The sequence below is a fragment of the Syngnathus scovelli genome, chromosome 16 (genome assembly GCF_024217435.2).
Source record: "Syngnathus scovelli strain Florida chromosome 16, RoL_Ssco_1.2, whole genome shotgun sequence".
Taxonomy (NCBI): domain Eukaryota; kingdom Metazoa; phylum Chordata; class Actinopteri; order Syngnathiformes; family Syngnathidae; genus Syngnathus; species Syngnathus scovelli.
This window is the reverse complement of record NC_090862.1, coordinates 6,933,815-6,959,419: the sequence shown is the minus strand read 5'-3', so window position 1 is coordinate 6,959,419 and position 25,605 is coordinate 6,933,815. Positions and strand designations below refer to the sequence as shown.

At 45.2% G+C, this 25,605-nt stretch overlaps 1 protein-coding gene across 1 annotated transcript in view; it reads left to right on the top strand.

Moving 5' to 3' along the window:
• Positions 1-5,848: 5,848 nt before the first annotated feature.
• hs3st4 (heparan sulfate (glucosamine) 3-O-sulfotransferase 4) overlaps positions 5,849-25,605 on the top strand; it is a 49,174-nt gene continuing 29,417 nt past the window's right edge. Inside the window, exon 1 of the mRNA XM_049745774.2 lies at positions 5,849-7,064. Within this exon, the coding sequence (XP_049601731.1) occupies positions 6,517-7,064 (548 nt within the window). The 5' untranslated portion in view covers positions 5,849-6,516. The remainder of the gene's footprint in view (positions 7,065-25,605) is intronic.

The window sequence follows — 25,605 nt, the reverse complement described above, 5'->3', positions numbered from 1 at the left end:
TAGGATGCAAGAAGGTAGCTGTACAGATGTGTAGATATATTTTTGACATAATGTTACCTAACAAACTGCCCGTGCAGCGTTATAACTATCATTGGCGTTATTTTTTATGGGAAAAGCAATTTTCCAGCAATAGCATGTCGCCCATCATTAAGGTGCACGTATGCTCTGACAGAGCCACAACAAGCGTTGCGATCCGAATCACATTCTGCACACACGACGAGATAAAAACATCATATAGAAAAATACAGCAGCAGAAACTTTATCTAGGGACGAAATGGATAAACTTGACCAGCACCTGGCGCTTATCACGACACACCAACTGGGAGCATATTTCTTGTCCGTGCGGACTTCTTTTCTCGTCTGGCCGAATGGACGCGGAGAGCTGAGTGATGCTACAGACCGCACAGAAGAAATTCGTACAGTTTTGCGGAACAATCTCAACATGTATCTGAAGGTGCATTTGTCATCATAATTTTCGGACAAATGAGGCGAATTTAATTAAATTTTTAATGACATGAAAATTGGCCCTAAAAATGTAACATTCTTTTTTTTTAGCCAATACAGCCCTCACTACCTCCCATTGTATCAATGTATAAAGGCAGAATTTACCATCCAGCTCTTGAATTGAATCCCATCGGATGTATTACGAGCATGTTTCCATAGGAACAAGTTGTAAGATTGCATCCTGAATGGAGAGCAATCCTTGTTTGTTACCGCAGCATTGCTTGATATCGCCAACAAGACAAATCTAAATAAGCCAATGTCTTCAGAAATGGGGAGGGGGGTGCGCCCACACGTGTAAGCCATTGTGTGTGTTCACACCGAGCCACGAGGGGGGGGGGGCTGGCTCAGCGTGGCTTTTCCGGCTGTGAGCCTTCGCTGTATATGAGGCTTGTTTTTCATCGACTGTGTCAGGAATCAAGAGGGCTAATCCCTCAGAGACTTCAGATGAAAGTTTCAAAAGAAATAATGAAAGGCACGCTCGCCCGAGGCTGCATATCTGGGTGAACGTTGCGGCGGGAGAGAGAGCGAGAAAGCGAGAAGCAGAGGAGGAAGACAACGGCCTCCTCTGCTTCCGCCCCCACCGGCCCGACGATAAATCACACACACGCCGTCTGCGAGACATAAACAAATTGGCGGCTGAGCACATCAGACGCTTGGCGCAGCGTGAACGACTATAAAACGTAACATTTCGGCAGCTTTTACCCTGCAAAAGTCCATAAAAGCGACTCAGGCTTGAATGGCTTTGCCTCTAAATGTGAGAAAAAGAAGTTTTTTTTTAAATGGCTCCATTACTAAACATGTTTTATGCATGTTTTAGCTTTGCCAAAGCAAATTGAAGCATTTGTCATCCCTTCTAATCCAAATTAAAAACAAAACAAAAAACAATTATCGGAAGTCTCTAGTGTACACACAAATTCGGATAAATCGGGTATAATGAAAAACTTTGCAATTGTTTACAGCAGGATTGGAACAGAAAGTGTTGTAAAGTTCTACCGGCCCCGACTTGTCTTGAGAGCCTCCACGCTGGGTTCTGATTGACAGGACAGCTGTCACTACGTTGACGTGATGTGGTGCAACGATGAGGGAGATCTTTCGTCAGACCCAACTGCTAATTCTGAATTCTGCGCGGGAAGAACATTCAGTACGTACGCAAGGTATTCGTAGTTTTGAGTATGGTAGAAATGAGGTCGGAGACAGGAAGTATCAATTGCTCGTGTTCTAGCTGTAAACAACCACAGTGAAGCTCAGCCTCAGTCTTGCAAAATAGTTTTGACCATAAGTCAAACTCAATTGAAGATGGGAAAAATGTCGGAGAGCCAACTGATAATTTGAACATTGCTTTTCGTTCGAACGTTGCCTTTCAAGTTTTTGGCAAACAGAACACTTCCTCTCCAGCGACAGATGAGCCCCAGACTCTCCCACCGTAACCCCTCAAATGACCAGATTAGAATGCCGTACAGTTCGCCAGGCGTGTGCAGCCAACGGAGAACTCCCTTAATAGTGCTGCCGGAGAAAGGCCTCCGCATTCAAAAACTCATACATATGGAAATCTTTTTTTTTTTTTTTTTTTCCCCGGCTGCAGCACATGGAAATGATTTGTTAGATGGGCCAGGCACGGTGGACTAAACTATTACCGTTATTAATGTCTGTAAGATTTTGGGGGAAAGTGACTGCTGGCAGCTATTGTTCATTAAATGCGTGGAAATAAGATAAAATAAACCAGAGTTAGTTCCCAAGGCTCGAGAAGCTCGTCTCATATACAGTTTATCAAATGTGTTACCTCAAAGGTTTCAGATAACATCCACTATATTATTAACTTTCAATATGCACAAAAATGAAAGCCAAAAGCCTTGCCTGCCATTTTCATAGCTAATCCATCCAACGATCACACTCTTTGCCGACATTCTTGGCAATTTAGCATCACCCATCTGTGTAGGACACCTGCTTCCATCCAGCCCAAGTCCCTAGTCAGAGTTTGTCAAAGTATGAGCCCTGGAATTCGCCCAAAATGGCTGCTTCCAACCAAAATGGCACAATGTCTCAAGGACCCAAAATTAAACAAGTCGGCCATTTTGGTTTTGAAGCGGCCATTTTGGGACCAATTTCAGTTCTCGTCATTTCATAACGCCCACTAAAAAATCATTACACATCAGCCCAAATCAGAAGGAACATTCTATTTTATACTTTAATTTTTGTTGATGAATTGCTGGATTTACAAATGAATCCAACACGTCACGTTTCACAGTTGTCAAATGTCAACTGGGGTCCCGTGTGACCGCTGCTGATGAAATGTTTCATTTATGGCTTCATTGAGCTGCCTGTGGAGATTGACATGTTTTTCTGGATATTTGGAAATATTTTGTAGATTTTCAGCCTGCCACAGCGTCATAATTAACGAGCTCCTATCTTACGATAAACAAGAGGCTTGCGTCAGCGATAAAGCGGAATTAGTACGAATCAAAGACAGGTGATTAGTCATCCAAAATAAAACATTTGGCACAGGCGGCGGAAAGAAAAGCGCAGCGAGCGCCACGGCAACGACAAACAATGGCGCAATGAAATGTAAAATATCATCAGCATTGCGACGGCAGCTGTCTGCGATTGCACACCTGATTTAGCCGGCGTGGCGACTTTCTCTCGCCGCCAGCCTCGCTTTTTTTGCTCTGCGGCGCTGGGATTTACTTCCACACATCCAGTGTCACATGTCAGAAAGAAACAAGAGGGTCAGTGTTTATTGCCGCCTTCAGACGAGGCGGCAAAAAAAAAAGGCTAGAAAAACACATTGGGCTTCTCCCTCAGGTGCATTTATCCCCAACATGACTCCCATTTTTCCCCGTCGCTCCTCGGTGGAAAACAGTGAAGATGCATCTAATGTCCTTGTGGACTCTGACATTGAAAAACATCTCAAGTCCAAAAGAAACTTTAAACCGCTTGTGAAAATAAACTGTCATGATTTTCATTCATTCATTCATTCATTCACCGTGTGTGTTATGCTCTTCTTGGCCCCTTGCGTTTGCCGTTAAGCTCCCGGCCCTCAGACGTCAAAGTCGTTTTATCTTATAAAAACACGAGCAGCATTTTAAAACACATCCTCTCATCTGAAAAGTGGAGAGGGAGAGAGAGAGCGAGAGAGAGAGTCCTCGAAAGGAACGTCGTTCAATTAAAGGTCAGCTATATTAAGGGAGGAACCATATTTGGGAATTCAAGTGGCCAATTGCGTTCCTCACATGCTGCCATTTTCAAACAAAAGATAACGTCTACGGGCAGATTTGGGTTTTGTCTTTTCTTCAACCAACATGAAAATATGAGATTCTATCTTCTGTGGATAAAAAAATATGGTGGATAATATTTGAGAGACTGTTTTTAGTTCAAGGCAACAATAAAGGAATTTGGAATTTGTTCCAATACTTTCGGATGAGATCGTGAATGACGTTCAAAGAGTTCAATGGCACCTTGGGAGAAATTGAAGTCAAAACAAGTGAAGGAAAAGCAAAGTCTCCCGTGACAAAACTTCCAGAAGATGCGGCCCATTAGGAAGGAAAGAGTTGGCCGTGTGTTGCGTCAGTCAAACATCAACACCCTCTAGATTCCACACAACAGACGGAGAATGGGAGTCAATATGTAGCAAAGCGTGCTTCTCAAAATAACTTAACTAACTTGGCTTTGACATCACCAAATGCTTTCTAAACAAATATGGATTCAAATAACGTTTGAAATCCCGATCAGCTCGAACGCCAATGGGCCTCCGCATCCGATTATAAAGTCGGGATCCAAAAGGTCAACAGGAAATGGGACAAAGCCCAAAGGAGTCGGCTTGAAAGCGCTTGGCAACTGAATTTAATACGCATCCATCACTTTTATCATCTAATTAGCGGACCGCGTGGCAGGCCGGTCAACACTGCGGGGAAGCGAGATTATTGATCGACGGAAAGGACGGTATCTATCACCGCACCTCGCCATCGACGCTGAGTGCGGCGGCGGCGGTCGTGGCAAAGTCTGGCAGGGAGGGGGGGGGGGCATTCGAAAAGAGGAGCAAAACCAACAGCAGCTAATTGTACACGTCAGAGCAGGAATAAGCGGCCTCGCTCGTATCTCAAGGCAAGCGATCGGAAAAGGTTTCGTATCTCCTTCGCATGTCGTTCATTTCTCTTGATGAGAAAATCATGATGCCTCCTTCGATTAGCGGACATCCTCTGTCAAAGAGCTAGCTGATAGGCCATAACTGCCGCTGTCAGCTTGAAAGCGAGCCGCCACGCGCTTCAATTACACTGAGGTGGAGGAAATTTCATCCCAGCCCCGCCCGTGGTTTAGCGTTTTCCACAAGGAGACGCCAACATCAAGGTGGCGGCGCTGAAAAGCGGCCTGCAAATTCGTTGCTAAGGTGCCAACGATCTGACGGATTTCGCCGCGACAGCGCGAGAAATTGCGTAGGGCCACTCGAGAGGCTCGCTGACAAGAATTGTCTCGCGGTCTTCAGGAGTCACGGCACGAACTGCCGTCTCGCACCTCGGCGCCGAACGAATCTTGGCAGGTGTTGTGTGGTATGGCGAGCAGTATTTAACCTGCGTGCCTTCACCGTCACCCAAGTGTTTTCGAATTGACTCAAATATTTCATTTTCTATTTTTAACGAATTTTGTCTATTTGAATTTTGAGATGATGAGGGACAAAGGGCACACAAATGCAAAACACAACAGGACTTGAACACAACTGGGTTCTCTGAGAAGGCTCCAAAGCTACAGAGACCAAAAGTTGGAAGCGCTTTATCATGACTGATAATTCATCGCCTTATAAGATATCCTCTTGAGCTGAATCTTAATGCTCCGAGTGCGACTCCCAATAAAAAAGGCTCACACGGGTCTACTTGCGAATGTTGACAAAACCGCTGTCATAAACAAGAAGATATGCTGCGCGCATTTGTCCTCGGGCGAGTTTAAAGACAAGCTGTGATCAAAATATAAATCCGACACAAAAGAAATATCGCTCAAGTCGCTTCCGTTGGACACAAATCATTTCTCATGCTCATCTGGATACGATTTTAGTCCCGGTCTTTCCTATGAGCAACTTCAAGCGTTAAACCAGCTCTGAAGCGTCGCTCCTCACGCGCGGCGGGCGCCTTCGAGCGCTTCAACGGGAAACCAGCAGGGTGCAGACACGAGCTTTTGTGCACAATCATGTGAAGGCGCTTTCAAAAAAATAAATAAATCTTAAAAAATCAGCTCCGGACTTCTATTGAGAGGTAGGTGAGTGAGGGGCTTAATGAAATTGACGTCATGGGAACAACACGGGGGTGTGACCCCCCCCCCCCCCGACTAAAAATGACGGTGTGTTAACACACGAGGAGCGGGTGAGAGAGTGAGTGAGTGAGGGAGCTTCACGCGGCGGATTGCGCGCGCGCGTCCACAAATGCCTTGGCAGCGGGAAAGAGTGGATGTGTTGCGCACCTCCTCCTTTGACTTTTTTTTTTTTTCTTTCGCCCAAGTGGCCAAGATCGTCTTCTTACTGCCGCTGCTGGAGGAAGGATTATTACTGTGATGAGATTATTGGGTGGATCAGCTGTTTGGTGGTGGACGGATGAGATGCGCACTTGACCAGCATCACTTCTCCACTCTCTCTCTTCCTTTCTTTCTTTCTTTGCGTGCGTGCGTCCACTCTCTCATTTGGAAGGACGCCAGCTTCAGCGGAACCTCGCAAGTTGGCGCCGATAAATTCTGACATTGTCTGTCAAGCATCAACTAATCGATTCTCAAAAGAGAGAGGAGGGGGGGAAAAAGAGAGAGGGGGAGACTTGGAATTTTAACGATCCCCCCTCTGCCTCCCCCCCTAATGAATATGCAATCGGGCACATTTGGCTCGGCTCGGTCCAGCTTCACGCCTCGCTTTCTTTTTTTAAACAGCGGGAGCTGCAGCGGGGACTGATTCTTGCTGATTTCCTCTTTTTTTTTTTTGTCCATGCAAGACCTGCAGTGGAAACATGTCTGGCCACTTCCCTGAGAGGACCTCCGCTGTCAGAGATGGCATTCTGGTCCGGCACTGTCGCCTCTAAAGTGCCCCGGAAGATCTTGTTCATGTTCACCCTCTCCCTGTCCGTCACCTACCTGTTCTACAGCTTGATGAGCTGCTACAACTCGCTGCGGTTCCCGCTGCAAGACAACTTTGCCTACCAGGCTCGGTCGGCCGGCACCGAGGACACCACGCTAGTGAGGGATCAACTTTACGCCACCTCGCCGGGCTTCGCCGAGGCTCGCTTCAGCACGGCGGTGTCCGTCGTGGACCGGGAGGCGGGCCAGGAGGAGGGCGGGGATCATGTCTGGACCGGGACCCAGCGGGCGTCCGCCACAGAGCCGACGCGCCTCCGGGCGGCCACGGAGGGCGATCCGCGGCTCAACTGCACTTCGGATTACGGCGAGAAGAAGCTGCCCCAAGCCATCATCATCGGGGTGAAAAAAGGGGGCACCCGAGCCCTGCTGGAGGCGCTCAGGGTGCACCCGGACGTGCGGGCCGTCGGGAACGAGCCGCACTTCTTTGACAGGAACTACGAGAAGGGTCTGGACTGGTATAGGTGAGTCCTACCCCGGCCTCTTGAGGCTTCAATGAATCGCGAATCAAGGGATACCACAAATGGTCCCCGAGGTGCACATTAGAGTAGAAATGCTTGAACAGTTACCTTAAAGTGAAAGTAGGGGGTCCATTTGTTAAGCTGCACCTTGAGGGGGGGTACAATGAAAGGTCAAGTTCTCCTTTGTGTGTGAAATGGTACAAGAGGGTTGCCTTGGAATCTGGTAATGGGCCCTAAGGGCCACATTAGTGTAGCTGAAGGGCCGCAATGTCTTATCACAAGGGTGGCACCTTGAAAAGGTTTTACACTTTCGGAACACACTCAAGTCCTGAGGGACACAGTAGTGTTGCTTTTCCATGTAGCGGTACAATATCTTGGTACCGGTAAAGCTCTGCTTTGACACTTGACCTTGTTGACTTGGGAGAGAGAGAGGGGGGGCGGGGGCGAAACATTTGGACGTGCTCTGCATGGAAACAGCACAAAGTTCTTTTGAAGGCTGTACGTTGGAGGGTTACAATGTCTTGTCACTATAGGGTGGTAACCTGAAAACTCTTGAACGGTACCTTTAATGGTACTATGTTTAGTAACTAGGCTGGTTCTGCTTCAACACTTCACAATTACACTCCATACAGTATTTGTAACTTGTGAAAAGGGTACAAATAGTTACCCTGAACTCCAGTAATTAGCCCTGAGGGACGAGTTGGGCTCGGCTGTGCCATACATTCACCTGCGGCATACCTCGCCAATTTTGGACACTGGCTAATTAGTCCTTTGTGGTACAGGGTTAAAAATAGACTACTGTCGGTCTGATACCGCGAATGTTAGCTTGTGTCGTTTTCAGCTCATAAAACATTTGGCTCGATAGCAACCTTTTGACACTTCGTTGAAGTTCTCCAACTTTGTGCCAATGCTTTTCTGACTGGAGTGTGTTTGTGTGTGCGTGTTTACGGCGCCTTTCATCAGCCTCGCCGCTGTTGACATTCCCCCTGACTGCAGCTTTATTAGCCAGAAAAGAAGCCAGTAGATCATCGGCGTGTTTGCGAGCAAAGAGGAAAAAAAAAAAATCAATTTGAAGGTTCACCCGTGGTCAGTCGGTCACGCCTCGCTCGGACGCCGCTCACGCTTTAATGATGATGTCCGAGCGTGGGAATTCAACTTTTTTTTTTTTTTTTTGGGTGAAGGGAGTCAATGAGCTGTCGAGATGGATTTTTATTCATTTGCTGGTTAAAGCCGGATTGCCGCTGTTGGTTGGCGAGCATCTGTTTGGTCTTCCTGCGCTGGCATGAGAGGCTCGTTACACGCAGAACATGACTCGCTCACATAAATACAAGCGACTTTTAGGGGCCCTCGAATCAACAAATCGAGGCCTACATTCAACTAGAAACTGGCTTGGTTATGTCCAGGGGCGTAGCTAGATTTTTTTCCCCCCCAACTATGTTGAACTGCGGGGGTGCTTTATTTATTTTTGTAGAACTGAATAAGTGTTTTGCCGCCATGGTGTATCATCTCCAGGCAATTCCAAGCGTTTGAGCGTTGTCACGTATGAGCGCTACAGTTGACTGCATCATCAAAGAGAAGAAGTTATGCTCTTGTCTGAGTCACCGATGAAGATAATTTATGCGAAGCGTGTTACGGCTTGTTTGTAAATAATGCATTTCCACGCTCGTCTCTACGCCTGCTGACATCCGGGCTAATGCGCACTTAACGGACGCGGAATTACGATGGGTTACAGATGTTTACAACCATTTGACATTGGCGCTCTTCAGAAGAACTCCTCGTAAATTTCAGGCGCCAACACCTGCTCCGCATTTGGACGCCTGCGATAAGTGAAACTGCGTGAAATAAAACGCCATTGCATCATGAGGATGCTTATCACATGGATTGTGTTTTTAAGGTAATCCGCTGTTGAGGTGCCAGGGAGTGGTGACAAGTATACACGCACACACATGTGTGTGTACTTGTACAGATATATAAACAGGGACTAGGTAAGTATTTAAGTTGATTGGTAGATTGAATACGTTATTTTAGGGCTTCACATGAAGCTTTGAGTGATTTGGGCATCCTCAAATGGGCTCATGTTGGCGATCGCTATCTTTTTTAGTGTTTTTATTTTAGCACTCATGGACACTTCCTCCTGTGTGTTTTGGGATTAATTAGCAATGTAGCTCTATCTTTACTATGCACAGAGGACTTCCAGCCAACTGGCACTTGGAACGTTCTAAGAGCGGAGCCGCCGTGAGAATTTCAAATCATCTGCTCTCCTGAGCATGACTCAACCTCACTTCACCTATCTGTGTTCCGGAATTAATATATTAAAAAAGAAAAAAAAAAAAGATATTACACTGTTGAATTTGCATGCGCCGCGTACTGTATGCAGCAAAGTTCCATTTTGCATGCAAGTGACGAACCGGCCCTTATTTTCATTTGCGGCGGATCTCCTCGGATCACCTTCAACAGTCCTCTCAGCTCGGATGAAGGCGGGAGAAGAAGAATCCGTGGTTGTTTTGTACGACACCCAGGCATGATCCCCTCGTTATAAGTGACGTCGTTTCCCCTCATCGGATTATCCCCATTCGGCTAAATCCCGCTAGAAAATCACGTGCAATGAGAGGTTTCCCAACCGGCCCTGCTGAATGAAAGTCGTTGAGGGATCCTCAAATGTCCTTGCAAGTCATTCAGAGGGAAATTGCATTTCACTGACTTGAAACTGCGTTGGCGTTCAACAACAGCTCCGTTATAAGTTTAGCGGCGCACGGCGTTAGCATCGCCGGCGCGCTCGATATTTACACGGCAGATAAATCAGGCGACGGTGAACCAGAACAAAAGTGCTCGCGAGGTTTGCGAGCTCTAATATCTCTGTGTTATTAAAATGACATTTTAACCCCCCTGTGCAATAAAAGGCGAGGGGCCGAGCCTATAAATCTCTCTTAGCCCAACACCCTCCTTCGGGGCTGCATGGCGGCATTGAGAAATGACTCATCGATAGGTTCCTGCTCCACGGCGATTAGTTCCAAAATACATTGTTTTCATTCCGGCATAATATATATTTTTTTTATTGTTAATATAAGAGGGGAGCTTAGAGACTTTCCATCCATTTTACAACAGAAACTTTAGTATCTGAATTGGCATCGTATCAGAGTTTTTTTCTCAACCTTTTGTTGTGAGCTATCTTTTTTCTTCACGTTTAGCAGTCTCTGACTTTTTTCTGAAAGAATCTCCAATAGTGTCACAGAACAAGACGTGCCATTGTCAAGGAGCCGCGGCATCTCGCTGGCTCGATGCGGAACATACAGGAACTTTTCCTCAGCGGCGCAGCCGAGCACATTCAAGCGTGGAAAAGAAAGCGATTCTGTCGAGGCAGGATTCGCGAGATAGCGAAGGTTCATTCATAGCAACGCTGTCAGTCGAGCAATGGCGGTCAGGAGGCGAGCGCCCGGGTGACGACGAGGAGACGGATCCGAGTGTGTATCCCAGCGGCGGAAAGTCGAAATCCAGTGTTTATCCAGGGCTTAGCGCCACTTTTCCCTGACCTCGGCGGCTTCCCTGTTGACTCCTCATCTGCGGGCCAGCAGATCTCCCTTGAGTGGTCGCTCGCCGTCGATTCCAGCTGGACCAGGCCGGTTCTTCCCGACACAGAGGGAATCTGTCGGCGCCTGATAGGACGGTGCCAGGGCTCGCCGGGACAGGCGCTGGCTGCCGTCGAGGAATTCCATTTTGAATTTAGCAGCGTGCCACCAGTCCTGACAAAACACTGCCTTCGGGGTCTTCTGACTCCATTGTATTCCCCGAGCATGGTAGCATTCCAAACGGGCTGCAGCCGTCTTGTGTTTCTAATGTTTTGGTCTTTTTCAGCCATCTTTGTTTCAATCAGACATTTCTCAGGAACACCAGGGAAAATTAGAAATAACTAGCTCCTGACACCTGTTTCACAAACTGACATGAAATTGGGTGGACATGTCTATCCAAACAAAACTCACATTGTCTAAGGACAGGCTTGAAATTGAACAGAAAATCAGCCGTTTTGGATTCAATTAGCAATTTGTCACTCAGTAGCACTGCCTGGAAAATAGTTTCACTGATCGACACAAAATCGGGTGGACACGTCTACCATAACAAGATGCATGAAAAAGTCAGAATCGGCCATGCTTGAAATTAAACAGGAAGTTGATCATTTTGGTTTCAAACAGCCATTTTGCAAATTCCAAAACAAACACACAGAAGTGACTCAGTCCAACTGAGCCCAGATTACAGGTACTCCACAACCGGACCAAAAATTGGATTGAAACAAGAACGGCGTTCTCACGAGTTAGGCAAACATGGGTGCTTAGCAACGCTCCTATTGAACAAATTACACGGATGAAGCAAACTTTTGGCCGAACATGCGTGTTGAAGGACGTTTATTTGCCGCCTGGATTATGTTCCCATCTCTTTAAGTACAGCGGTTGGCAACAACGTCGTTCAGTTTTTTTCAGGCCGTCCGTCTGTCTTTTACTCAGATCGTTCAGTTGATTGGATTTTTTTATCTTTTTATTTCTCATCTTGATAATATCGATACTTCCGATAACTTTATAATAATGGCAAAGTGAAATTTGCATGGAGTTTCATCTCTTCTGGTCTATTACTTTGGCCCAATAGAGCTTCAAATTTGCTGTGGCCGATGAATGGGTTTGATCGTATTGTGCTGCCGGAAGTCGTAATAAAACTCTCTGGCCCCTTTTTGCATACTGATGGGGACTTAAAAAAGAAAAGTGTAGTTAATGGCTATAGCCAATTTCCTCTTTTGGTCTTGTTCCCAATTGATGCGCCATTCCGCTCTCACTCCGCCAGTCACGCTCGGATGCTTTCAAGTGAAGCTCTATTTGACTATATTTATTTTTATCCCACTCTTCTATTAGTGTAGTAGCCGTGGGTTATGCTTTGCCCACCGAGGCTCGTATCTTCTCGGTGTTTGCCTCCATCAAAAGAGTTACAAGGTGCACGTTTGGAAATGGAAGTGACACGGCCCTGTGTGTCAAATCATATTCTGTCCATACGGAAAACCAAATGTACGAAGATGACGTCATTTTGATGCGAGGGGAGGTGGCAACGCTTTACACTCGGGCACGTCTGAGCAAATAAGTCTACCCCGGGACAAATGCATGTGCCAATCATACTTGTCAAGATTCCAATTTTCTCCCCACATCTCTGCATGCAACGTATTGGCTGCGGGGGATGCTGTCTTATGACGCAGGCTCATGCATTTGTTCAGGGGTGGGGGGGGGGGGGGGGGGGGGGGGGTGACAGGAATGGTGCCGGAGCCAAGATACAGTCACTGTTGGGAATATGCTTCCGAGGTTTGTCCGTGAGCTGACTACTTGAATAATAGGCCGAGGGACCGGCTGCTATTAGAATACGTCCCATTACGTGTCCGTATGGCTCTGTCCATCATAAGAACAAACTTGGAAAATAAAAATGCTGATCATACCCAAGACTGATAAAAAGATGATTAAAAAAAGACGAGCTCTCGCTTTTGCTTTGATGATATAACATTTCCAAAAGGTCAAAGACTGACTTGAGCAGAAAAGCTTTCTTACTTCATTCAATCTATTAAAAAGCTTAAAAAATGTTGGACATGGCTTTTGATGTTTCAACACGGCATTGAGTCAAAATGGAGTGCAGTACATGGTTGCAACCAGTAGAGGCACTGTTGCTTCACGCTCGACTAAATTCAGTAAAACATGATCAAACACGCAATGATAACGCCAATTTTTTTCAGCTAAATAATAAAACCAGAGCTGCACGAGTATTTTCTCCTTTTATGCCCATAAAAAAACAACGTAGTAGCCGTCGCTGGTGTTTCTCGTTTGCGCTCGCTCAAAGACTTGGTTCTTGCTTTGACACACACACAAGATGGCTTGTCATTGTCAAGAATGAAGCGAGGCAAAGGACAATGGCTTTAATTGCCAAGGTGCTTAGAGACCATTTACACCCCCTCGCCCCCCCACAAAACAAACATCATTTGCTCATTGTTGATGGCGACTCTATTCAATTTCACCTCGAAGGACTCGCAAGGCGTGCGCTAATTCTTGTGTTTACACCCAAAACGAGTCCAACGGTCTGATTGGTTGCCAAGTCCGGCGCCGCCCGTTGCCTTTCAAGTGCCTGGTGGCTTCATGTTGTTTACTTATTCATGCTCGGCTCGCTCCCCCAACATCGCCGCGGGGCGTTCCGTTCGACTCGTTTTCGCGCAGCGTGAGGCAATGTAGTCCGTCGCCGTCGACAGCGGCCCAAAGGCGGCCTACATAAGGCGAGACGGATGGACGCTTTGATGAGCGGCCTTTTCCAAAAGTTGTGATGCACGAGGATTGCTTTTGGAATCGCTGTGATCTAGATTGACGGACTTTTTGGATTCAGGGGCCAATCATTTGCAATGCGAGGCTCTTTTTCGTTATCCTAGAAGAGGTTTACTTTGAGGAACAAGGCTGCACTTTGGGGGGAGATTCTGCTTATTAATTAGAAAGTTAGCCGGGAGTTGCGCCTTCCGCTAGCTTGTTGTGCACCGAGACAAGTCGTCCCTCGTGGGCATTTTCATACACGAGCATATCAATAATTCACCAGCCGCCCACGTACAATTAAATCAATATTGAATTGTGAGGAGAAAGTGGCAGCACTTTGAGTACAAATAGGGCTTCCAGGCACGGAAAGAAAGAAATCGCTCGCCTCTGTCTGCTTCTCAATTTTTTGTATGTGCTTCGGTTTTGGATGACATCATCGCAAATTGCTAGCCTTTGCGCCGTGTTTGTACAAGTCGCTAACGAGCGGCGGATGATCTCGAGTCATTGACCTCCAAATTTGCTTTTTTCTCAGCGGCAACGCAGTGTGAAATTTTATAATCAATCTCTCTAATGTTGCTGCTGAGCGTAATTTGGTTTGGTAATGCGTCGCGCGGGCGCCGTCCGCCTCATAACTTCAAAACGGGACCAATGATTGCATTGAAAGCTTCTTTTTGCTAATTGCGTATTTCGATTTCAAATGACACAAGCTGGAAAAAAAAACTCCTAATGGTTACTTTTGAATAAGTCACAAGAGGGGCGAATGATGAATTCAGTCAATTGCTCCTTCCATAAAAACTGAAAGCTTTGATTAAAGGACCATATGGCTGAGAAAAGAATAAATGATTTGTTCGTGAGACTTTATAGAAGTGCACTGACAACTTCAACTGATGGCTATTTGAAGGTAAAACTCCTTCCAGTTGTTTTCCCGATCTAATCAAACTCTGGTTTGTTTCACGTACACAAGCCAAAAGCCCTCCCCATCTCTCCCCCACCCAATTCCGAGTATGAATCGACTTTTCCCCCGGGCAGACATTTCCTTTTAAAGACCCACGGAACACGGCGGGCCACTCTGCGCGACGAGGCGGGCGTCCTAATTGATTGGTGTAATGAGCGAGAACATGCTGGATTTTCTTTTGGACTCAAGGTCACACCCCCCCCTCCTGCCATCAAAAGCCACATCCTCGTAAAAGGACCTACTTAGCATGAAAGCGTAGCACGGACGAGGTGAGAAGGTGGACGGCGTGACTAATGGGTTGATTTAATTCAATTTATTGCCTCCATACGCGACACGGCGCTGGCTGCAAGATTGAGCTGGTCGTGAAGAGAAAGAAGGAGATTAAGGGCCCTCTCTAGCTCCTCTCGCGAGCGGCCGCAGCGCTCCCTCATGTCATGCCGGATTTGGCCGGCCAGATAGCAGCGTGTATAAATCCGCAGAACTAAATGAATATAGGTCCACGGTGAAATGGGACTCGCAAGCCTGTTTGCTACGAGGCTTCTCAATCACACGGGGGGGCGCCGCGCTCACCCCCGGATGGGAATTCATCATAAATGAAGGCTTTGTCAACACGTCCGCAGAGGAAAAAAGCCTTTTGGAATTCGTCGTAGCGGCCCAAAAGGAGCGCTGTGGCGCATGACGGGCAGGCTAGCTTCTTTAGCTTTAACCACTGACGCGTTTCTTTTTAGGTTTTAGTGTCGTACAAGCCTTTTTCTGCTAAGACATCATATTTTGCTACAAGATGGTCAATTTGGAAGTAGAATCCCAGAACTGACAAATAATACGACACTTTGCCTAATTGATTTAAAATGACGACAGCAGAATCGTCACGCATGAGCCTTGAATGTCATAAAAAGTCTATATTTAGTTATTATCAAAGTCTGCAGAGTGATAGTTTTGGAATGTCCACTTCAATTTTCGGGCCAGATCATTCCACATGAGAGCACATTTGAATTGATGGCCGCCGTCACGTCGGTACGTGGCAGCATATTGAGCCGCAAACAACATTGGCGCCAATTACCATTTCGCACATTTGTGATACAATCTGCTAGCGTACAATTCAAGCACTCTCAGTTGCCGTGTTGCAAAGCCCCTCGTCTCCCTCCCTCCCTCCCTCTCGCTCAGGTTTTGTTTTGCAACACGGCTCATTTCTACCGGAATAAACACGGGCAGGCCGCGCGCACGCCGAATTCCACAAAGGCTTTCGATCTGCTGAAAATTAATGTGCCATGATAATTACTTTGGTGGCAGAGAGGGAAGAAATTTCACACTTTGGGTTTGATCACATGTCGTGCAATTTGCCTGATTTAATGTGCAAGGCGTCGGATCGCAAACGCTTGTCGCGTTTCACGTCTCAGCAGACGGATTCGTGCAAAAACGACGCAATGGCAGCTGTCGGCTTTAACGGGCGCTTGATTGAGAGGATCTTGACTGCTGGTAGTCGTTTGACTCACGTGTGGATTTGGACTGTTTGGTCATAGTGTAAAAGGTTTTTGTGATATCTAAACTACGATGACAAACATTCACCAACAGGTGCTCCGTTCACACAAAAAGCCATCACGAAAATAATAGAAGTCGAATTCCCTTGATATTTTTTCGTTGACAGAACGGCGGCGGATGAGAGCCTCAATATTGAGAGAGATTTAGCAGAGCTTCTTCTCAAAAAGTAAGACAATAGTAGTAGCAATTTTCTCAGGCACCACCATGATTGTTAAAAAAAAACATATATGCTGTCAATAAAAATGTACTAATTATTCAATTTTCATCCATCCATCCATCCATCCATTTTCTGAACCGCTTAGTCCCCACGGGGGTCGCGGGCGTGCTGGAGCCTATCCCAGCCGTCATCAGGCAGTAGGCGGGGGACACCCTGAACTGGTTGCCAGCCAATCGCAGGGCACACAGAGACAGACAACCAATCGCACTCACACTCACACCTAGGGACAATTTGGAGTCTTCAATCGGCCTACCAAGCATGTTTTTGGAATGTGGGAGGAAACCGGAGTGCCCGGGGAGAACATGCAAACTCCACACAGGGAGGGCCGGAGGTGGAATCGAACCCGCACCCTCCTAACTGTGAGGCGGACGTGCTACCCAGTGCGCCACCGAGCCGCCCTATTCAATTTTCAAAAATAAATAATTATAATATAATAAATAAATTATTCCATTTTCAAAAATAAATAAATAAATAAATCGCCCACTAATGCAGCTGTCATAAGTCCCCTCAAAAATAAAATTTCCAGTAAAAGGACGGAGAGAAGTACTGCCAAATTATTTCAGTTTTTAATGAGGCTGTGGGTTGAACTGAATTGACATGGAGGCTGCGCCCCCCCACCACCACTTGTAAGTGCTCGCCCACTGATTTGCTTCACGATTTCATTGTGTTTTTCTTTTAATTTCCTTTCAACGTTTCAAAGTCGCCATTGAATTCTCATTGAGAAAATGAAAGCAATCAGCCAACCTCCTGTTATTGACAGGCAATTAGCAAAGAGGCACAAAAGGTCTGGGAATAAGTCAAAGAAACTATTTGAATGACTTTTTGTTGATGGGATGGATAAAAGGAAAAATTCTGAAAAAATAAGTTTTAATCAGCCCAATTTTATGGATAAAAAACTTTTTGTTGAATGCAGCACGTATCAGGAGGAGATCTTGAAAATGTAAGGCGGGCCCTCGCATTGATTATTAACAGATTTGTGTTCACTCACTTGACAAATACCTTCATAAACATTATTAAACGTCTTATGTTTCGCATCGTAAATAGTAACGGTGCGGGGAGGGAAGAAAAAAAACACCCAATTCAGGGTGATGGATGTTTAATAATACATGTCCTCATAGGCAGTCGTGTGCGCGCGCGTTTGTGTGTGTGCGCATTTTATATATAACCTCGTTGAAATTCAGCAACGGATAAAATGAATAATTCTCAGCTTAGAGATTAGCCTTTTCTTTTTTGTCTGTGTGCGTGTGTGTGTGAGGCCGCCCGCTTTTCCGGCAGATAAACATCAGATTTCATCCGATTTGATTGTCTTCATCCGATGATACGGACGCCATCAGATGCCAGGCATCATTTTTGTTGTCAGCTCGCGTTTTGCTCAATTTGGCACCGCGTCAACTTTGCCCAGCCAGCACCTTTCAATTCAACACAAGCATAAACATGCCACCACTGGCCTAGCATGCGCGTGTTTGTGTGTGCGTGTGTGTGTGTGTGTGTGTGTGTGTGTGTGTGTGTGTGTGTGTGCGCGCGCACTTTTCGATTGGATGATGTATTATCCTGCTTGCTGGCCTGTAAGTGGGAGTTTGTTTCTGCTCCAGAGTTTGAATGATGACGATGGCGACATGTCCTTTTTGTTTGGCTAAAATTAAAATACTGGCGTGCAGACAAGTAGAAAGCTTCTCAAAATTCAAACGTGACTAACTCATATTTGGCCAGAAGTGGTCTGATTTATACGTGCATGTAAAGCCTTATGTTATTCCCCCACCATGTTCAACGGAGGAAATGTTGTTTAATTCCGCCGCAATGACATAAAGCTCCGGGCAACATTTTCAGCCGGGAGGCTATATACCTGACACAAATTGCCCGAGACGAGATAAATAAATATATAAATAAAGTTCTGAGAAATGTGAAACGCACACGAGGCGCTGCAGTCATATATATTGTTTATGTTCCATTAATATCTCCCAACATCGTCGCCTCTGCTCTTCTCTTCATGAAAGCGTACGGCACGCAGCGCTTTGGGCTATATCGCGCATCGCGCTCACCCTGCCATGCGCCTGAGCGCATCTCGCAAAATAATAACGACTCCCTGAGAGGAACCGCATCAAAAAATTACATTCTCATGGTTGGAGAGATTTTCTGTTTTGATGTAATTATGTCACGCCTGACGGCAATTTTACATTTAGTGCGATAAACACGGTGATAATCGGGGCAATTTTGGATTTTTTCCCCCTACCTTTAAGATCAAAGTTAGACAAAAAAAAAATTCTTGAATGATTAACCCGGCCGATAATCCGCTGGAGTTGGGTATGTGCAGTTCAGTTCAGACGGCATACGTGTGACTTGAAACAAAGCGACAGCCAATCAGGAAGCTGTTGCCACGCACAAAAAGAAGACCGACTTTTTGTGTCGATTGTTTATATATTGTGCCTCACAAGTCATGACAATGACAAACGACAAGTTTGTCAATTAAAAGCTAAACTCAACCTAGCGTTGTCTATTTCTTCATTATTTAAGGTAGTCTGGACGCCCTCAGGCACCATGCTGCCTTCCATAGGTCAACTTTGGTACTACAACAGACAGCTACTGTGCCGATCAAGAGTCGGTCGGACAAGCATGACTACACTACCTTCTATGTGGACAGCCAAGATGCACACGCCTCGAAAACGAAGCCTTTTTATTTTCTTCTCCTCTTCATGCCATTAAAAATGAATAGCATGCCAACACGGGCCTCAATCCGCCAGGCAGCCGATGAACTCTGGATGCGCGGCGGGCTCACTCGCAGATGTTAAGGCGCATGAATTATGCAAAAGCCGGCGATTCCAATATTCACCACAATGCGCGTCGGCCTGCGTTGCTCGGGCGAAGCAGGTGCCGCGACACGGCCGTGTACTTACCCGTCACGCTCGGAAAAGAAAAACGGAAACGTGTCCAATTATGCAATTTTCTCTTCAATCTCAGTAATCTCATTTGAACTCGGCAGGCAGATTAAGTGGATGCGAGGAGTGAACGCTCTCGACCGAATGGATCCCATTCGTACCAGAGGCAGTGTTTCGCCGACCAGGCGGGCGCCGTTCCAAGCCCGGCGCTCGCAAAGAAATCCAGAATTAATTGGAGGCTAACACAACTTTCCCTGGCCGTGTCCGGCTCGGCTGCCTCAACTCATCCCCCTCTCTCTTCCCATGCCAAAGCTTTACTGCTGAGTGCAACGGTTAACCTCGGTGCCCCCTGCTTCTCCGGGAATATCCTGACTCAAATTTAAAGCGATGAGGTGGTAATTGAAAGATTGTGACTGACGCGCCGATAATTGGGGTCCACCGCAAGTTCTCCGTCTTCTGTCTCGGGGCCGGAGGCTTACTCAGCAGACGGGCTCCCGCGGGCTCCCCGATCACTTGGCGTAACCCCGGCTTTGCGAGTCGCGCTCCGACGGGGGCTATCGGCGGTCCGGCGTTCGGAAGGCCCGAGGGTAGCGAGACTCGGCGGGTGGACGGGCGGGCAGTGACCAAGCGTAGCAATTTGGCAGCAGCCATGTTTAGCCGTGAGCCACTCCACACTGTGACACGCGACGCACGCGTTGGCTGCGACTAATAAATCACGAACGCGCGTCGACGGCAACGTGGTGTCACTTAGATACTTGATTAGCGTGTCTGTCACTTCGCCTTACGCTTAACATGACTCCAGCTGCGAGAGTCAATGCTCGCCGCCCACGGGCACCACGCTGACGAGCGATCCCTCAAACTGACAGTCTGCCATAATGTGTCAACAAATGTGCGTCTCACTCACAATTTGGCGTTTGCATATCACTTTTCAAATGTATTGAAACAGTGAGCCCGATTCATTTACCGCTAGCTAGAAACCCAGCGATCCCTCGATACCGCGCACGTTGGCCTCGCAGCGGTTGCGAGCAATCTAAGGACAACATCAGAACTTCTTTGATTAGATGTTTAGCGAGCACGATAGCCAGCCGCAACATTGATTTTCTCACCATGATTTTGCCTTTGAAAAAAGTCCAATGTTTTCAAAGTCTTTTGTGCACACAAAAGTAATGAGTCAACATTACCAAGCAGCTAAGCTGTACATTTTCTTCTTTGAGCTCCAATTTGGCCATGCTAATTTTGTCGCACACAACAGATTCTCAGCATTTAAAGCCCATTTAGCATGTAAATATATGGAAATTTCACTTAAGAGATTGGAGCCCAAGGACTTACATTTGATATTCTATTACAGAAAAGTGAATGAGCACAGTCGTCATTTGGCTCCAGCATTGTGCAAAAGTGTTAGTAATAAAACAACTTGTAGGATTTGAAAAGTATAACCTTGCATGTTTTACATTCCTGTTTTATTTATACACTATGACTCACTGATTTAGTGGAGCTGATGGCACATCCGACGCTACAAAAATGTGTATTTTATAAGTAGCATGTACTGCGTGTGTGTGTGTGTGTGTGTGGTTGATAACTTCCCTCAGAATATTATGTAAACAGCATGCCCGTGTTCAGATATGGGAATTAGTGTCCCGCCTAAGCGTATGCTAACTGGCGCTCGCCTCAGTCCCACCCATCTGTCAAAACTTCCGTGAAAACATGGCGAGGGACACATACGGCTGCATGGAAAATCTTGACTCAACACTGAATTAATCATCAAAAAAGTCGGGATACAACTTGGCAAAACGGTTTGACTTTCATTAAAGTTGGGTGAAATGTATTTCAATCCAAATTGTTTGCAGTCAAACGAGAGTTCTATTTTTGGTTTTCTGTAACAGATTAATTGGACTGACATTCTTTCCAATGGGAAATATCGCTTTGGTTTTCGTACTCTTTGGTTTTATTCAGATATTTTTAAACGGATTCATCAGAAAAAAAAAAGACAAGATTCTGTAATAGTACCAGAAACAAGTCTGTTTCTAAAGAACACCTCGTAGTCTCTGCTCCATTCCGTGGAAAAGCATCAACAACGTATCAAGCCAAGAAGCGACACCCCCTTCCCCGTGTTTGAATTTTGTCATTGAGATTCATGTACTAATCGCTGAGAAATTAATTACTGCCTGGATCTCAGCTTCTTGTTGCTCCACAGCAAAGTATAATGACTTTCTTTGGCCCACGGCCCCGCAACAATCTCCTTTCTCCAAAATGCGCACTCGGAACTAAATGTCTTCAATTTCTTGCGTCCAAGGGGCACCGTGGTGTAATAATGATGTAAGTAAGTGCAATCTTCCGGCGATGCCATCTTACTTCGCTGAGCTAGCGTTTCTTTTATCCACGTCGTCAGTGATGCGTAACAAAATAGATATATAGTTGTCCAATGAAAAGCAGTGTTTGTTTTTAAGGTACGATGTCACATAATTGGAACGTACTGTATTGCTTTTGTCTGTGGAACTGCATTAGCGGCGTGTTCCCACACACGTGAATTGAGGGTCATGAATTAATCAGGGAAATTAATTATTGCCAGATCAGAGCTTGATGTTCCTTCCCCACCAAAGTATAATGACTTTCTTTGGCCCACGGCCCCACAACAATCTCCTAGCCCGAAATGTGCACTCTAAAATAAATGTCTCAATTTCAATCCGTTCGGGGAAGACGTTTTTTTTAATATGAAACACCTCGGCTGCATTGTAATTAAATGTTATCATCGCAAACATGCTTTCCGCGCTGTCAACGGGAGCCCTTTTTTTTTTCTTTTTGAAGCGCAGCGGCATCCTACCAGCAGGAGGTGTCAGTGCGGGTCACACACAAGAAACTCTTTCATGTGTTCCTCGTGGATGCACCCGTTTGCCGACCCGTGCCGGTAATCGGCTGGCGCCGAGCCGGCCTCATATCCCTTTCTCAGCGGGAGAGGTGTGTTGACCAAAAACAAATCTCAAACATCGAATCGATGTATTTTTTTTTTGTGCAGCCACGACACTCTCACTATCTATCTTCATCCTGCACTTGCTGACACTCCATCATTCCTTGTTTTTTTCCCCTTACTCCTTCTCCTGACTGCTTGTTATCCTTGCCCAAGCTCTGGAGATCAGGCTGCTTCCTCTTTGGATGCTCCCCCTCCCCTACCCAAAACTCACAGCTAAAGGCCTCCTTGTCTAGGCACGTTTCCAGAATCACGGATTTCCGACCAGTTACGTCGTCAAGTTGTAATACAGAACTTCTCTCATCTTCTTACAACCCGCGTTATTTTAATCGAAGATTCCCAAATGACGAAGCAGAAATGAATGAATGTGTCGACTGTTAATACATCACATAAGTATGGCAATCCTAAAATGATAACGATTTCATAAATATTTTATATTTCACAGAAAAGTAATACCATTCCTGCCCAGTCAAAGTCACCCAAAAGTTTTTTTTTTGTTTTTTTGTCCAAAAATTTGTTCTACAAGGGCAAATTTAGAAATTAAAACGAATAATACATACTCTAAATCAGGGGTGTCAAACTCATTTTTGTTGCGAGCCGCATCATAGTCATAGTTCCCTTTGGAGGACCGTCAACAAACTGATGAATAACTAAGTTTGAAACCGAAGACTAGTATAAATTGCTCAAATAATTTTAAAAGATCAATGGTAACAAAAATTGCTAGCAATATCCGTCTTTTTTAAAAGTTAAGACAATTTGTAACTTTAGTATGACAGATGAAGTTGATATACAATTTGTCTTCATGGGCCACATAAAATGATTTGGAGAGCCGTATCTGGCCCCCGGGCCTTGACTTTGACACCTATGCTCTAAAAGATTTTAGAATTCGATTTGAAAAACTAATAGCACATCTGCCTTGAGCGACTCACATATTGTTTCTTGATTGCTTTCAAATCCGTTGAGTCTAGATCTTGCTATTAAATGTAAAAGCATTTATGGTTGATTTTTTTTTTTTGTCTTTTCTCAAAAAAGACAGCCTATTATAACGCTGCAAATAAAATAAGCATTTTCATATTCTTTCTGCAATCGCTGATAAGCAAATAATTGTTCAACGCATTTAATGAGGCTAATTAAAATCATCCTTGTGGGACTTTTGTTTTATTAGTAATCACATATTTTCAGATTGACGCAGACAAGGGAGCGGTTTCGAAAAAAAGAAAACAAAGCGTCTGTTTCCCTACGATGTAGTAGTCCATAAATCATTTGAGCTGAGAGTAGTAATAGTCAAGCATTGAGAGGCAGTCAGTCCATATCAATTCTTTTTTAGCAAACGTGATTAGCAAACTCCCACCGGACGCGTCTGGTTTTGATGCTTTTTTTTTTTTTTTGTTTCCCTCTGATTTCCATCCAGAGTGCGACCCTTGCTGGAGGGCGTGTGGCCTACATGGTATTGAACTAAGTAAATCTTTGCCTCCATCTCTGGGGGCGTCTGATTCAGATACATAATGGACACACAAAGAAATGCTATTGGAAAGGAAAGCGCTCTCGGGTACGGAGCCCTTTTGTTGTGCGCCTTCCGTCTGCATTATAATGACTTAGTGGGCATGCTTGGATCCATCCATAAAGTCTGGTTCCACGCTACTAAACACTGCAAGGAAATAATATGAGAGCACATTTCATGAAGCTCCTGAAAAGCTCGAGAAAATGAATTAAGACGAATGTATTTGGATGGTGCCATTATATTCGCTGCTCTACAGTTGTCGGGTGGAATTTTTCATTTCAATGCCATTTCATACACTGTATAGATACGGGATGTTTCCCTTTACAAGCCAAGCATCTGTTATTTTAAAGCCAGCCAATGTATATATATCTTTAAAGAATGAATGTTGGATTTCCAAGGTTAGCTTGTAGTCAATGTTTAGCATCAACGCTAGCATTGCAATGTTTCTCGCTCCTCGACGTTTCGAAAGCTGCACAGAAGTTGCTCTCAAACCGGATGAGCGTCTAAGATTGTCTTTAATGCGTATTGACGTGCGAGGCTCAAACGTGGAGAAGGTTGAACAACCTGCTAGCTTAGCAATCCAGAGAAAAGACAATAGAGGAGCCTTGTGCTCCGCTACGCTGGGCTAATCGCCCGGGGAAGCTGTTCAAATCGCAGCTGCTAGCGGCGTTGAAAATGAAACGTGTGCGTCCCCCATGTGGAGGAGCAGCGAGGAGGAGGAGGATGTGGGAGCAGGATGTGTGGAGGTGGAAGTAGCTCGCTTAACTCCCGACGCTTCTGTTGTACCTTGAAGACGATTGGATTCAACGTACTTCATTCAATTAGGGCCCGACCATTTCGAAATACTGCTTTTTCCACAATATAACGACTTCATATCAGAATATTTTTTTCGAGGTCTTCTTGAAAATGTTTTACACTGTACATACTGTAATCTGTGCCCAATAAAGGTTGGAAACAGCCATAATCATTAAACTAACAACTGACGACTGTTAATTTCCTTGTAAGTAGGCAAGCTTACAATTCCAGCAGGGGATCAAATAATTACTTCTCCCCACTGTAGTCAAAGCTTTAACTAGTGTCTTTCCGCAGAAAAAGCCTGCGAGTGCACAAAAGTCACAGTCGGCTGCACAAATTTGTGGCGTTACAGCACACGTAGAAAACCAGGAGCGCCGTTTGCTGTCCCGCTGTGCATAATTCAAAAGCACGCTGTCCTAATTGCTTAGTCGATACCGGCCACACGTCGGAGGCTGCTGCAGTGACCCCGCGGCGAGCGGCACAGATGCGCTGACCCTTGATGTTTTGGGAGCTTGAAAAGCGCCGGCCGGCTATATTCTTTCATTTCAATGCACTCACTCACGCCGGAGCTCCATTATGCCTCGGCGGCACCGTGACATCACAGAGTGCGGCCTGGATTCAGGGAAGAAATAAGGAGATCGGTAGTGGTAATAATGGCAAGGCGGATAAAGAGTCCAGCCGAGGGCCAAGAAGAGTAACCGGCACGCATGAATCCCACCACCTTCTGATTGCGAGCTGTGTACTCGCGGCGCGAAGGGGCATACCGCAGGACGAGCCGCCCTCCGCCACCATTACGTGGCGCTCTAATGAGCGCCGTGAGGCCCCCGGGTCAATGGCTGAGATGATTTTCCCGCTGATAAGTGAACGCCGAGAGATAAAAAAAACACATCTTTCTTATACCTTTCCTTGCAATTAAAATATCATATATTTATATATTATATACAATATATGCAATTAAAATATATATTTATATATTATATACAATATATGCAATTAAAATATATATATTTATATATTATATACAATATATGCAATTAAAATATTACATATCTTAAAATATATATTTATATATTATATACAATATATGCAATTAAAATATATATTTATATATTATATACAATATATGCAATTAAAATATTATATATATTATAATATATATACACAATATATTTCATATATATTTTTTTATATTATATATGTATATTATAATATATATTTTAATTGCATATCATATTTTAATTGTATTTATATATATACACACACACACATATATATATATAATGTTTTTGTTAAGCTGCAAAAGCTATACAAATAAAGATGTATTGTACTGCATGTATTGTATTGCACTATATGCTTTTCAAATAATTTTCCAAGGATTTGACATT